The following is a 14627-nucleotide window of genomic DNA, read 5'->3' as shown; positions in this document are numbered from 1 at the left end:
CCAGACACATGCCTGCCTGGTGGTGCCTTCATGCTATGGCTCTCAGCAGGAAGCTCTCCCCAGATGCTCTTTCCTTTGCTCCACTATTCTTCCCTCATTTACACGATAAGCCTCAGCTATCATTCACCCATTCTTTTTTCCTTGGTGGGGGAAGGTATGCTGGAGATCAGACCAGAAATCCTCATGCATGCTAGTCCAACCACTAAGCTACACCCCAGCCCCTTCTGTTCTCTTTACAATTCTTCCTTATCGTGAACTTTCTGGCTGCAAGGGAGATTTTGCAGATGTGCCTTAATTATAGATCTTAGAGTGATTATTCTGGACTATCTGGTTGAGCCTTAAATGTGACCACATAAAACTTTATAAGAGGGAGAACTGCCTACTTATAAGGAGAGAAGGCGCTGTGACAAAGGAGGCAGAGACCAGGATGGCAGTCATAAAGCCAAGGAATGCTGGCAGCCTGTAGGAGCAGGAGACAAGGGACGCGTTCCCTCCAGGAGCTTCAAAGGCCCCAGCCTGCTGACACCTGCCTTTTACCCAGAGAGCAGACTCCCAGAAGCTGAAAGCACAGGTCTTCTTGTTGTTCTTAGCCAATGAGCTATAGGATCTACAGCCCCGCCCAAAGCATCCCTCCTTTAATTTCTCCTCCAGTCTTTTCCTTCTCGCTAGGATGGACTCATCTTGGAGTCTTTGTTTTGTTCCACACATGAGATAATGGCCACCCATTCATGATCTTTCTAGCAAGGTGTCTGTCAGGAGCCTTGTGCAGCCAAGCCAGTTTCAGAGATGTGTCATGGCCTGCATCGGTACTTCAGGAGGGGGCATGCCCATGTCCCTTGGGTGGCATGGGTCCCTTGGGTTTCCTTTTATGTTATGGCATCATCAGTGGCAGCCAATTCTTTCAGCTGAGCCTGAGACCCGCAGGCATCCTGGTGAAGAGCCATGGTGGAGTTCTCTAATTTGACTCTCTTCCAGCCATAGTTCTGGAACCCTTACTTCCATCTCATGTTCTTCTCAGATACAGACAACTATGGATTCAGCCTGACCAGCAGTGCCCATGCCTGCCATTTCCAAGCTCCTGAGCAGCCTGCTGAAGTAAGGACACTCAAGGAGGGACCAGGTTGCTCCCCTTGCTGCAGCTGACTCAGCACTAAGTGGCACGTTTCAGCAGGCTCAGCTTCTGCAGAGGTCAAGGACCCTTTGTGACTCAGGACGTGGGAGGACTTGGATACTGGGAGCCAGCAGGAGATCAGTTTCCAGGGAGCTGTGGAAGCCCAGCTATGTGAAGGTTAACAGCTGAGACTTTGCTGGGGTTGGAGGGTAGGGTACTCGTGAGCTGGCCTTGACTCTTGCTGGATAACCATCCTAAGCCTCGGTCTCCTCATCTGTAAAGCGGTGAGACTGTCACCCAGTTAGGATTACTTTGACAGTTCAGTGTGTATATGGGTTGGCAGAGCCCCAAGCACATGCTTTGCACTCAGTGAATGTTAGTTGCAGCAGTGACGATGGTATCTATGATGACTGGGTTCCATGACCCAGAGGCTTCATTTCTTGAACCACACAGCTTCTCAGTTCTTCCTCTGAGATGCTGGGAGACCAAAGGATGCTCCAACCTCCATGGATCAGAGAGGACCTGCTCCCTAAGCCTTGATCTCCGTATCCTATGTTTTCTAACTGGGGCAGCAGAACCAGGCACACAGTCACAGGAGACATGGCAGTTATCCATGTGTCTCTTACCTTGGTTGTCATAGGAGGTGATGACCTGAGGCTGCTGAAGGCATTGCTTCTCTGACAAGTTTCCTATTTAAGAAAGACAAAGAAGGTGTCAGCGACCACTGTGACCATGGTATAATGTTCCCTTGTTGGGGGACAGAGGAAGCTGGGTGCACCTGAGATAACTGTATGCTGGTGCATACTGCCATGGTGTGCACATCTGTGGGCTAACGCAGCTGTACTCCTGGTGTGTACATCTGTGGGCTAACACAGCTATACTCCTGGTGTGCACATCTGTGGGCTAACACAGCTATACTCCTGGGAGTTCATCAGTGCCAACCCTGTAGCAGGAGCCTGCCCAGGCTGGGATTCACTCCGTGGTCTATGAAACCACCATCCAGACTTACGGCCACAATTTCCAAAATACTTTCTCACACACAGATGCCTAGCTGATCGCCACACCTTTCTGTGGAGTGGGCTGAGATGTTCCAACATGATACTTGGACTCTGAGTTCCCCAACTCCTAGCTCATTTCCCTTCTTCTGAGGAGCAAAGGCATCAACCTGCCTCTAGCCTCAAAGGCGGGAGGATATTCAGTTTGGTTTAATCTTGCCAGTATTACAGGACACTCAACATGCTTGACTTTTCCATATCCACTGGGGATATTTACATATTCTCATAGCCTAGTAGGGTCAGGTTGCTGAAGAGAGATGCCTAGCTCTTGCTACAGGCCATCATGGGGACCCCATGGTCTTTTGCCTCTCCTAGGCATGAATTTATTATGGCTGCTCTGTGGCTGTGTACCATCTTTACTGAGGCAGCCCCTGAACCTCCTCTTCACGGATGTAGGAAGAGTGTGGGGGAAGGCCAGGACTATGGCAGAAGGAAGTTCCTGCACCAGTACTCCCTTACCCTTCATCATCTCCATGTGGCCTACAGTGAGCTTCACTTCAGGGGAACCAGTGGTTCAGCCTGGGAACTAGCATATCTGGAGGTTTGCTGTCCTCAGCAGGGCAGACAATCAAATAGGCCACCCAGTGCTTCTCATGCCTGCTCCTAGCAGGAGCTGCTCGAGGTGGGTAGGTGAGGCACTGAGCTGGGCTAGACTTGGGATCCACACAGTAGGGGCTTGCCTCGGAGAACCTGCATGCTCCAACCTTCTCCCATGAACAGGTTGATCCAGGTCCCCAAGGCTTCCAGAACATGGTTGACTAGCTGAGACCAGACCCACTGTCATTGTGTGCCGAGATGGAAGTGATGTGGCATTGCCAGGCTGGAACTCTAGGCCACTTAGGCGAAGACAGGGAGGCTGCCTTCTGTGGGCACGGCTGGCTGTACCTCCATGAGGAAACAGGAGCTGGGAAGGGAATCCTCAAGGAGGGTGATTGGCTGGCACAGCTCCTGTGGGGTATTTATAGTCAGGGCTACACAAGTGGTTTCTCTCCAGCTGTAGGGCACCAGACCCTGTGCTGCTAGGCAGACTTCAGCCAGGACCAAGGAGAGCAGCCAATCACAGCAGGGGAAGCCCGTTGCTGGGCAAGCTATGGAGAGGGGGTGGCTCAGCCCAAACACCTGCTGCTTCCAAAAGTTTGGAGTGTTCCAGGCTCCCCACGTTTCCTCTCACCAACACCCAGGGAGTACACAGAGTAGCAATAAGAGGACAAATGTGTCCTTTTGGATCAACACCATATTCAGTCACATTGGTGCACACTCTGTGAGTACATGCCATTGGACCACTTCCTTCTGAGATGAAATTCTGTTAGTTACCACAACTGGGTGACTGGGGTACCAACAAGGTGCATATGAGACATGGTCAGTTTTAATGCTAGTGTCCTGAATCCTGGCATCAAGAAATATGCAAAGGAACACTTCCATTTCCCCATGCATGCACACCATTTAAAAACTAGACAGTCTTCCATTAAAACTACACATATTGGTGGGATGGTGGAACTATCATGTTTCCTGGATTTAGGACTTCTGTAGACACTCTTGACAGTCCTGTATTTATACCAAATCGTCAATCCTGAGATTTTTTGCAAGGGCTATTTAAATCACCCTCTGTGGACTGATATAAAGAATCCCAGAGTCTTTTAGAACTGTCTTGAGAGTTACTGCATTGCTTTCTACTTTGTTATGTCTTTTCACTAGCCTCCCATCCAGCCATGAAGATGCTCAAAGTAGAATGACTTCAGAGTTTCCTGAAGGGCCCTAAAAATGGTTGTCAGATGACTCGTGCAAGGCAAGGGAGGGCCACAACACACAAGGATATTCTCTTTGCCCCCGCCCGTGGCTCACTTTGCTCCCTCATGTACGCACACATGGACCTAGCATCCTGCGCACATCCTCTGAGTGGCCATTCCTAGGGCTTTAAGTTTCCAGAGTCTCATTCTTAGGCTTCTCATTGGCCCACAGCAAAACTTTGCTAGATATGATGTCAACCTTCACCACCCCAAGTGGAGTCTTTCCCTATGGCTCAGCTCCAGTTAAGGAGGCCCTTGCATGAATCTGTTAGCCAGGACACAGAAGGGTGGGTTCCTTAGTGGGTGTGTATGCAATCTCAAGATGACTCCTTCTCATGAACAAGGCAAGGGACACAGGGAAATTGAAATCATTTGAACCCAGCCCCACAAGGATAGGGTTCTGACTCACTTGTTAACTGTTTAATCTCCGACACTTGAACTTGTGCTTGGCACAAAGTAGATGCTAAAGATAGCTATTGAAGGAATAAGGAATACACATATGGATGAGTTTCGTTTTTGTATTTTGATTTTCTTTTTTTTTTGCCATTGTCTGAAGGCTGGCAAAGCAGAGTTGTTCTCTTGTTTTCTCATTTGTGGGAGGTGGGACATTTGATTCCATGGTTCCCATGGCTGGGTTCTGATGGCACTCTCCAACCACATTATAAGAGTGAAGGTTGCTTCCTATCAGAATTTGTGTTCCCATCATGCCCATTGCCACTGATTACCATCCCCCCCACAAGCCTGGGGTAACCAAATGTCCGAGGAACACAAAACAAAGTCCACTGTATTGGCCCATCCTTCATGTTCCAGAGGGGTTCTGGGCCATCAGGATAGAGCGCTGCCTGGACCCAGAGAGAAGGGGCCTTGGAAACGAACTTCTCATTTCATTCTGGGGCCCAGGGCAATAGGGGTCTGTAGCACCCTGACTCTGCCCAGGCATCAAGTAATACTGTTTCAAGGAAGGCCACTATTCTAGTCTATTCAGAAAAAACGAAAACAAGCAAACGAACAAAAAACATTTTAAAGTTGGTGATCTTTGTGACATGAGCAACCCTGCCTCTGGTGGGAACACACACAACCCTGCCTCTTGTGGGAACACACAAACAACCCTGCCTCTGGTGGGAACACACACAACCCTGCCTCTGGTGGGAACACACACAACCCTGCCTCTTGTGGGAACACACAAACAACCCTGCCTCTGGTGGGAACACACACAACCCTGCCTCTGGTGGGAACACACACAACCCTGCCTCTGGTGGGAACACACACAACCCTGCCTCTGGTGGGAACACACACACACAACCCTGCCTCTGGTGGGAACACACACACACAACCCTGCCTCTGGTGGGAACACACACACACAACCCTGCCTCTGGTGGGAACACACACACACAACCCTGCCTCTGGTGGGAACACACAAACAACCCTGCCTCTGGTGGGAACACACAAACAACCCTGCCTCTGGTGGGAACACACACAACCCTGCCTCTGGTGGGAACACACACAACTCTCAGTACCCCAAGCCCAGCCAAACCCTCTCCGATGGCTCAGCCAGCACACACTTGGGTGCCGAGGTTCACCGCATCGTTCCCCAGCCGCAGCCTCCAGGAAAGCAGGACCCTGATGCTAGGGAGAGCTTCCAGGCTCACAGTGGCCTAAAAGCTTGGCTGAGCAGCAAGCGGCCATATTTGCTCACTGATTAGATGTTAGGGCCAGTTTCCCAATGAGCACAATCCAGCCCTTCCAGTTATTTTTCAGGGTATTGAATTATAGAGACTGAATAGAAAATAGAAAAAGAGATTTACCCTGAAAGCCGTTTCTTTCCAGTTCTTGCCATTTCCGGATTCCGTTTCTGACACCTTGCAACCCTGTGAGGTAAGGATTGATGTGAGACACTTGGTGGATGGAACCCTAGGGCGGGCGTCACCCACCACTGTACCCGTTACAGACCCATCTGACTTAAACAAGGTTGGTGGGAACCAGTTCTCTCAGGATCTGAGATAGACTGCCCTTGAATACGGCACATTTGAGGAAATGAACACAACTCCTAAATTAAGAATGTTTTTAAAATGATAGAATGGTAGGTTTTCGTGACGGTGAATCGACTATCAGGATTTTCCAGGAGGAATACAGATGCCCAACACCCATTCCCATATCTCCAGGACCTAAGTACAAAAGCATTGTTTTCTGTTTTGCTCACCCATTTCTGTTTGTGGAGAGTCTTGAATTGGGGTGAGAGAGCATGGAGCAAAGACTGTCCCTATGGGAGTGGAAAGTGACAGCAACCTACTTTCCCAGCCTCCCGTGCAGCTAGAGTGTGGCCTGTGTGGTCTAGGCATGACCTATCTGATGCACCTGTGTTCCGTTTTAGTGCTGATGCAATGGAGAAGGGAAGGGACGCGCTCTTCCCTGGCAGTGGCTGGAAGTGACAGTTGAGCAGTTGAGTTCCTGGAACAGAACTGATGTATGTCCAGGCAGTGGGGCCACTGCAGTAAAAACAAATTTCTGGTGTGGGAAGAGTGTCTGATGCACCTTGGTGACTGCAGAGGTGTCATCAGAAGACCAGCTTTGTGGCACACTTGACGGCAGTGTTCCCAGAAGCTCAGTCTCCAGCCTGGCTCTCTAACCTAGCACTCACTCAGAAGCCCCCAAGTCTTCCTCAGTGTCCCTGTCCCCTGATCCTTCTGCAAAAGTCTCCCCACAGCCTGCCTAGTGGAAAGTACTGTTTTAAGGAAATAGGTGGGGAAATGCTGGAATTCCAGAGAAAGGAAGAGACTCCGTCAGCCTTGCAGTCTAAACCCCCGGTGACTCCCGTTGCCTTCTCGCCCCGACTCCTCCCTGCTGTAAGGCCATAGTGCCTGCCTTGTGACAATAATTGAACTTTATTCTCCTCTGACACAGGGCACAGACTTCCTTCAGCTGCTCCATAGAGGGGAACTAGCTTGTAGGGGACAGGAAGACACCGGAAAGTCGACAGGGCTCTTTGGGGTTCTTGTACATTTGTGCGAGGCCTAAGAACAAGTAGTGTGACTCAATGCTTTTCTCCCCCAGGCTGTGTCCCAAAGTGCGGATGCACTCTGGTCAGTAGAGCGTAGCGTTTCCGTGGGCGGCAGACCCTGAAGACTATACGCCGTCCTCCCTTTCCACTTTGGTGTGGGATAGGGGGCGTGTTCCACTGCACAGCATTTTCAAGAAGCCGTCACTGGGAAAATGTTTGTTGAAAAACACCAGTACCTTTCCAGCAGGGCTGTTTTACCCCCGAGTCAGGGCCAAAGTACGTATACTGGTCTGGACTCATGGGCATTTTGGGTAGACTTTAGGTTCCTGGAGGGCAGTTTTGATATCCAACACTTCGGGATTTCTCTCTTTATCCTCTCTGGTGACTTTGGGACAGATAGGATGCAAAGGGACTCTACTGGGCAGTGGGGACAGACCACCCTGACTTGGAACTGGGCCTCACTCCCTACACACGGGGAGCGATCTTTTGTCTTGTGTTACATGCCATAGCAGCAGTCTCATTTCCATCAAGAAGCAGAGGACATTTTCTTTCTCCCCCAAAGACCCAAAGCGGGTCTTCCCCCTTTCTCCCGGGAGCAGCGTAAAGAACTGGAGACTGGACTAACCTAAGCAGTTCCTGTCTCCACAGCCCCACTACACTAACTGCCACGAACACGCTCAGCTTCGAGTCTTTCTTTCCCTGACTGCCCCTTTTCCGGCTCTCCAGGAGTCACATCCTGCTGCATCGCCGGTGGGTCAATACTGTCTACAGAATCACTGTCCTAGCAGGTCAGGCGGATGGATAGTGGGTGTCCCGTGTACACAGAGGCTTTGGGGGCAGAAAAGCCAAGACGGAGCGCAGGAGGGGTCCCACGGCACTGCGGAGCTGAAGGGAGAGTGGGAGGCAGCAGTCATTTTTCTCTGCATTGTTGTCATGCATTTCTCCTAAAGAACTGGTGCACGGTTAGCTTCGGACACCCCTTAACTCAGCCTCAGAAGCTTCCTCCAAGACCAGCGCCATGAGGCCCCCACACTTCCCGGGACTTCCCTGAATCTCCATTTGTCACCATGTATACTCTATTCAAGCTGTGTAGATGGTGAATAGGGGCGGGTCCTGCCTTCTGCATTCACCCTAGAAGCATTCACTTGTCAGTTTTCATTTCCCCATCAAGTCCGCAGAACAAGTCGAATTGAAGCTTAATTCAAGTGCGGTCAGGAGACTTCAAACCCCACTCCATCACCCATATTCCCTTTATACATTCATGCCTTATATTTGTTGGAGGCTGGAAGAGTGGCTCAAGAAAGAGGAAACAGAGGCTCTGAGTTATCTCAAAGTCTGACTCAATACAAAGATTCTCTGGTGTCCCTGGTGCTCTATGGAGCGTGCTGCGTGATTACTAGGCCTCTGCTATATGTGATCAGCCTAAGGCCCTGGTTTCTTCCCACAGAGCGTTTTCCAACGTGTTTTGCATCCTTCAGGGAATAACGGGAGGAAAGGACTTTCGATATGACAGAACACCCATAGGCCTGCATGGGGAGTCAACCTGGGACAACCACTGCGCTGCGCGTTGCCAAGGGACACCGGTGCTGTGCCGCTCAGGCACAAGCAGCGGTGGGGGAGAGGATTGGGCTGGCCTCGTTCGGGGCGCCCCCCGGCGGGCAGACCCCGGGGTTTGGTGACTGAGGTGCCCGGGGATTCTGAGGACCTGGGCCAGGCGTGCGTTACCTCCTCGGTTTTGCAGCAGCGCGCCCGGGTCCGGCTGAGAGTCCAAGTGCGTGGCTTGGGCCGCGCGCCGCTTCTCGGAGTGCACGATGAGCAGCATGTCGATGGCCACAGCGTTGCTGTCCTTCTTCAGCTCCATGGTGCCACCTCCCTCCCGGCTCGGCGCCGCGGCTGTTCGCGAGGTTGCCTGTGCTGCAAATGGCCCCGTGCTCGCCGCTGCCTGGCGCGGGAGAAGGCGAGGGCGCGGGAGAGGGCGCTGCCCGGCGCCGTGTTTCGCTGACTCTGCCAAATTTACCATTAGGACCCGCCTGGGAGGGCGCTACCCTCTTGAAGTGCCTCTAAGTCACCTTTGAAAGGAAATCCCCGGACTGGGCCCTTAGCTGCACCCGGGCCACTCTTTGCAGGCTTTCTGAACCTCCCTGCCCGTGCAAATAAGCGCGGTCCTCGGCTCCAGGAAAGCTCTCCCTTATGCTGGCCTGGGTGCTGCCTCATCTCCACCATCTAAGAAGCCACTGGCCAAACCTGAAACTTCAGATCAGAGCTGGCATAGTTTTGGAAAAGAAAGACACGGAGCTAAAGATTGAATTGCAGGGTGTGCAGACGTTGGCCACACTTTTAGCTTGGATCCCTTTGTTCCCTTTGGTGGGTTGTGGATGTTGATAGTTTTTTTCATAGGTTGAAATATTATGCTGAGGCCCCATCTCCCACTGATGTCTGTTTCATGGGTCATACCCACTGGGCATCAAACTAATAATCATATTTGGCCTGAGATGGAGATTTTAAAAATCTCCATTCCTACGGGAAGACTAGCTCTTGAGAGAGAGAGAGAGAGAGAGAGAGAGAGAGAGAGAGAGAGAGAGAGAGAGAGAGAGAGAGAGAGAGAGAGAGAGAGAGAGAGAGAGAGAGAGAGAGAGAGAGAGAGAGAGAGAGAGAGAGAGAGAGAGAGAGATTGAGAGAGAGAGGAGGCCAGGGAACTGGTAGCTGCCTGTGGCTGTTAGGGAACTGGACCTGAGAATCCTTCTATTTTTAGCCAGGCCTGGCCTATCCAGCCAACAGTGACGGGGCGTTTGGCGGAGGTCTAAAGAGTGTTTACATGGGCTTCTTCCTGGGAACCTTTGGCACCGGGCTTCAACCAGGTGGGAGACAATTCCCTAATTTGTGTTTATACAGGTGATAGCTGCCACCTGTGCATGGAGGCCTTGCTCTGTAACCCCGCCTTGGGACACAGCTCCTGAGAGCTCTTCCCCTCGCCCTTGCAACAGCCACTATCATACAAGCTGTGTTCCGGCTCTAGGGCCACCACTTGCTGCCGGTGTGACCTCGGACCAGCCGTTTCCCTTCCTTTTCTCACCATCAGGTACCACTGGGGCAACCGAAAGCCTCCCGGGGCTTCTGCGAGAATGATATCCTGTAAGGTTCCTGGCACACAGTGAGTGGGCTGTAAACATACGAGCTGTTATTTTTACCTCATTTTAAAGGGAGGAAAAATACAGGTGGAGTGCCATACGGAACCTCGGCGGGACATAGCCACACCCTTGGACTCTGAAGCTCTTTCCCCAATGCCTGTGGCTCATAGTTTGGTGTGTGTGAAGGCTGATGCCCCACTGGGTCACCACTGTGTCCTTTCCAACTGGGTGTCTGTCATTAGCTTCCCACAATTTTGAGGCAGTGTTGCTAGGCAGCTGAGTCTCTCGATGGACAGGTGATATAGATGATGCCCACGGCAGGTTTGGTTCTGCTAAAGTGAGTCCTGTTTCGTAGTTATATGTGTGCCAACACACACACACACACACACACACACACTGCTGGGGAAAAAAGGACTGGTTTATGCAAATCTTTTGGGTCTTGGAAGTTGTTCAGGCAGATGTGAGACCCTGAAGGTCTGTACTAACCCTCTTCTCCCAGCATGGCCCAAGTCCTTTGAGAGACAGCGTTGTGGTCTGGATGTGAAATGTTCTCCGTCTACTCATCCTTGAGAAATTTGGCCCTCAGCTGCTGTTGCTTGAGGAGACTGTGGAACCTTCAGGAGGCAGAGGCAGGCCTAGTTGAAGGAAGTAGGTCACTGGTTGGACTTAGCTCTGCTCCCAGTCTGAGTTCTCTGTGTCCTGTTGGCCAGTGAGACAAGAGCAAGCTGCCACTCTCTCAACACCAGGGGCAGAAACCTCTCCTACCACTGGGAACTTTGCTATGGTTTCCCCACCATGAAACTGAGTGAAAATGAATCCCTTTTCATCTAGACTGCCTTTGTCAGGTATTTTGTTCCAAAGAAAATAAAATTAATGAATGCAGGCATGCTGTCTGAGACCAGACCCTCTGAACAGCTCCCCTTGTTGACAGAAGGGTGTCAGTGGTGTGACACACAGTGGTGTAACCCTTTGCTTAGGGTTACAGTCTCACACCACACCCTCACTGTCAAGCTGCAAAATGTTTCTCTTAAGGACATAGTTCAATGCCCCTTTCCAGAGCCATTTATGGGGAGAATGGTTAGCTGAAATATACCAGCCAGAGGTACAGGCAGATTGTGTGTGTGTGTATGTGTGTGTGTTTCTGCTATCTCTGTGTGAAACCCAAGTCTTTGGATCAGGACTTGCCTTTCACCCTAATGACTGGAGATTTGGACCAGAATCTTCCTTGCTGTAGGAAGCTATCCTAAGCTTCACATCATCCTACTAGATGCCACTAGCACTTTCTTCCTGATCTTGATGGCCTAGAATGCATCTAGATGTCAATACATGTTGCCAGAACTGCAGTGAGAGTCTTGCCTTAGAGCAAACTCCTGAAATAGGGTCACCTTGACTTCAGGTCCTGATGCTGCCAGGCGCTTGGACCTGTCTTCATGGTTCTTAGTGCCAAGACCCAACTCCTGTGACCTGCAAAGCTGCTCCCTGCCTGGAGCTTGGAGAAAGGACTGAAGTGTTCTTTTCTCTCTTTCCCTGCTTGAATCCCATCCCTTGGCCTGGGTTGAGTCACTTGTGCTCTCTTTTCTGATGAGCTGTTCTGGGACAGAGAGGGAGGACTCACAGAGAAGTTGAGGTGATGGAAACATTAGAATGTATCAATCAGGGAAGGGGTACGTGTGTGTGTGTGTGTGTGTGTGTGTGTGTGTGTGTGTGTGTGTGTGTGTGTGTGTGAGCACAGCAGAATAGAAAGACTGAAGCTACTGATACAGTCTGCAATTCATACCCTGGACCAGCCTCATGCCATATACACCTATGCTGCAGCCCAGACCATCACTGACATGTTTAAAACACCCATAGCCTTTCTGCTTTTAGGTTTTCCTCCATAAGCCACCCCTCCATCCTGATACCATATTGAATAATGGGCTCCCAAGATTTTTATTCCAACCCGTACTCTTGTCTTAGGTTTGGCAAGATAGAGGCTACTTCCACTATAGGGTAAATCCTTAATTATTTAAATTACAGTGAATTGGAAATTTCAGAATTCAAATGACACTGAGCACTCAGAATTCAGTGTGCATTGAACAAGCAATGTTTCAACAGAATGATGGACCACATGCATGAGGGAGGTTTCATGAGATTGTGATGGAGCTGAAAAACTCCAACTGCCCTAGGAACATGATCACTATTATAACAGTTGTGACACAACACAGCAAACACGTGTTTCTATTGATGCTGCTACAGGCAAACCTATTATTTGCCGGTAACCATAGCAATATATTTATGCAAAGTATATACTTGATGATAGTAAGTGATTATTTTACTCATTCATGTATTTACACTATACTTACCCTCTTTCTTCCCTACACTATACTTTTCTTGTTAGGGTATACTCTTATTTATAAAATAAGTTTTCTATAAAAGAAATTTGACTTTGTTTGAAAATGCCATAAGGCTATCATATATATGCTAACGTAAATACTTTTTTAAAAAGCAAAAAATGCTTGCTCCATTACTGTGTTTTTTCTTGTGTTTGATTCAATCTTGTGTTTAGTACCAATATGTACCCATATCTCTATCTCTCTAAGTATATATCATGTATTTACATATCTATTTATTGATATCATCTAGTTGAAATAGGTAGTAGCTACACCAAAGCTTCTTAAGTGGGCAGCGAGCCCACAAATGTGTGAGTTGTAAGAAAATTGGCAACAATAAAACATTTCTAAATGTACAGTACCCAAAATTAACTCAAAATCAAGTGTGTAATTAGTCTGAGGTATATCTGGCTGTGCTCACCCTTAATGCATTGTGGGACTCCACTGAAGCCTTGGTTCTGAACATACAACATGTACACTTAGCACTGTGAATGCCATCACGCCAGGAGACACCAACCTAGAAACCTTGGCTCAGACCCAAGACTATATTGTATGCTATAAATTATGGTGTTTCACTGTACGTACAAAAATTCCAGCACATAAACAAAACAGCTTATTTATAGAAAGTAAAAACTTTAAAATATCTTCCTACTACTATCTCCCAGGATACAATCATCAACTTAGTTTACCTTCCTACTGTATTGTGTGTGTCAGAATATTTGATTTTAAAAATGGCTGCTTGAGTTGCTGACATGAATTTCATTTAAAAAATGATTCAGTGAATTTCAGTTTGGGATTAGGATAAAATTTCCACCAATTTCTGAACTAACCCTAAATGTTTTTCTGCTGTTTGGTCCTTCATGCTTAAATAAAACTGTGATCTCAGCATTGATGACTATGAAATCCAGTGCTCAACTCTGAAGGAACACTGAAAATAGCATATGTTCTGCAGTATCAAATACTCAGACACAGTTTAATTTTTATGTAAAATAAATAACAGTCGTGTTATTAGTATGCAAATTTGCCTTAATCTTCAATAAATGGCAAAATTATACATATAACAATGAATTATTTTTAAAGTAAATTTCTTTATGGTTTATTATCAGTAAATGCTTGATTTGTATTATTTTATATACTTACATACCTGCGATTGCATAAAACTTTTTTGGATCACAAGAGGAAGTGTTTAGAAGCTCTGTTATGCCTTTTCCCCGCTATGTTTGTTAAATATTCTGCATGATGCCCATACAAGGATGAAATCACTTAATATATTTCCCAGACCACAGCGCTCTTGACAAATAATGCACGGCTGTTGCCTGGTTGTCAACTTTATCTTCTCAGTTTGGCTTGCAGGCACGTCCAGCTGTCACCCACACTGCTCCTACCCATCTGCTTGAAGGCGGATTTGTCAGTTGTCCCGCTGAGTTCCAGGTTCTGAGCTGGGGCTGCTGCCTTGGAGATAGAGTGGGGGCAGGGAGCTTACTCCTGGCTCATCCTTTCTCACCTGAGAGGAGTGTTTCCTGGTATCCCGAGGCTGCTGTTTGTCCTTAGAAAGAGGAGCTCTCTGGGACTTGCAATTTGAACCCTTTTCCCTTGGGTTTCCCAGAAGAAAACTTGTCTCTTCCCCAGAGATGTCAGGGGTGAGTCGGTATGACATAGGATTTTAGCAGGAACCTTTTCTCCATGCATGTATCAGGGAGGAGCAACGAGAAGTGAGAGGACACAGGGAAGGTGACCAGGACCAAGTCCTTAGAGCAAGGTGACCCCTCTGGATGGGTGATGGTGGTCTTCCAGCAACAGAACACCGAGTTCTTCCAAACTCATGACCAGGTTGGAAAATTCAGAAGACCAGGCAAGAGAGAAGCATCACCTAAATCCTGTCATTTAGGCACCATCACTCTTCTGTGTTCTGTAGTTTAGCATTTTCTCTGCAACATACAGTAAATTGAGTGTAAAGCCCTTAAAGATAGCAGCAGGCTGGTATCGTGTAGTTTGGTGTCATGATTTTTCCTCTTTCAGTACACACAATGAACCTCCTCAAAATCTACTTTAGCTGCTAATCAGTGATTACAGCTGGTTCCTCTTTGCCCAGCATTAGGAGTTAGGTTTGTTTCATATTATCCTCTCCCCCAAGGGATGCCATGGTAAATGTCTGTGTGCCTACACCTTTGGCCACATA

General features: G+C 48.7%; 1 protein-coding gene across 1 annotated transcript in view; it reads right to left on the bottom strand.

Annotated features, from left to right (window-relative positions):
• The window catches only part of Ky (kyphoscoliosis peptidase), a 38420-nt gene extending 29275 nt beyond the window's left edge, over positions 1-9145 (bottom strand). Inside the window, exons 1-3 of the mRNA XM_005072024.4 lie at positions 8677-9145; positions 5759-5821; positions 1738-1800 (exon numbers count right to left, since the gene is read on the bottom strand). Of these exons, the coding sequence (XP_005072081.3) occupies positions 1738-1800; positions 5759-5821; positions 8677-8971 (421 nt within the window). The 5' untranslated portion in view covers positions 8972-9145. The remainder of the gene's footprint in view (positions 1-1737; positions 1801-5758; positions 5822-8676) is intronic.
• Between the last annotated feature and the right edge of the window lie 5482 nt (positions 9146-14627).

Source organism: Mesocricetus auratus, unplaced genomic scaffold, assembly GCF_017639785.1.
Source record: "Mesocricetus auratus isolate SY011 unplaced genomic scaffold, BCM_Maur_2.0 Super-Scaffold_100691, whole genome shotgun sequence".
In the NCBI taxonomy this organism is placed as follows: Eukaryota; Metazoa; Chordata; class Mammalia; order Rodentia; family Cricetidae; genus Mesocricetus; species Mesocricetus auratus.
The sequence above is the reverse complement of the archived record's forward strand: the minus strand, read 5'-3'. Positions and strand labels throughout refer to the sequence as shown.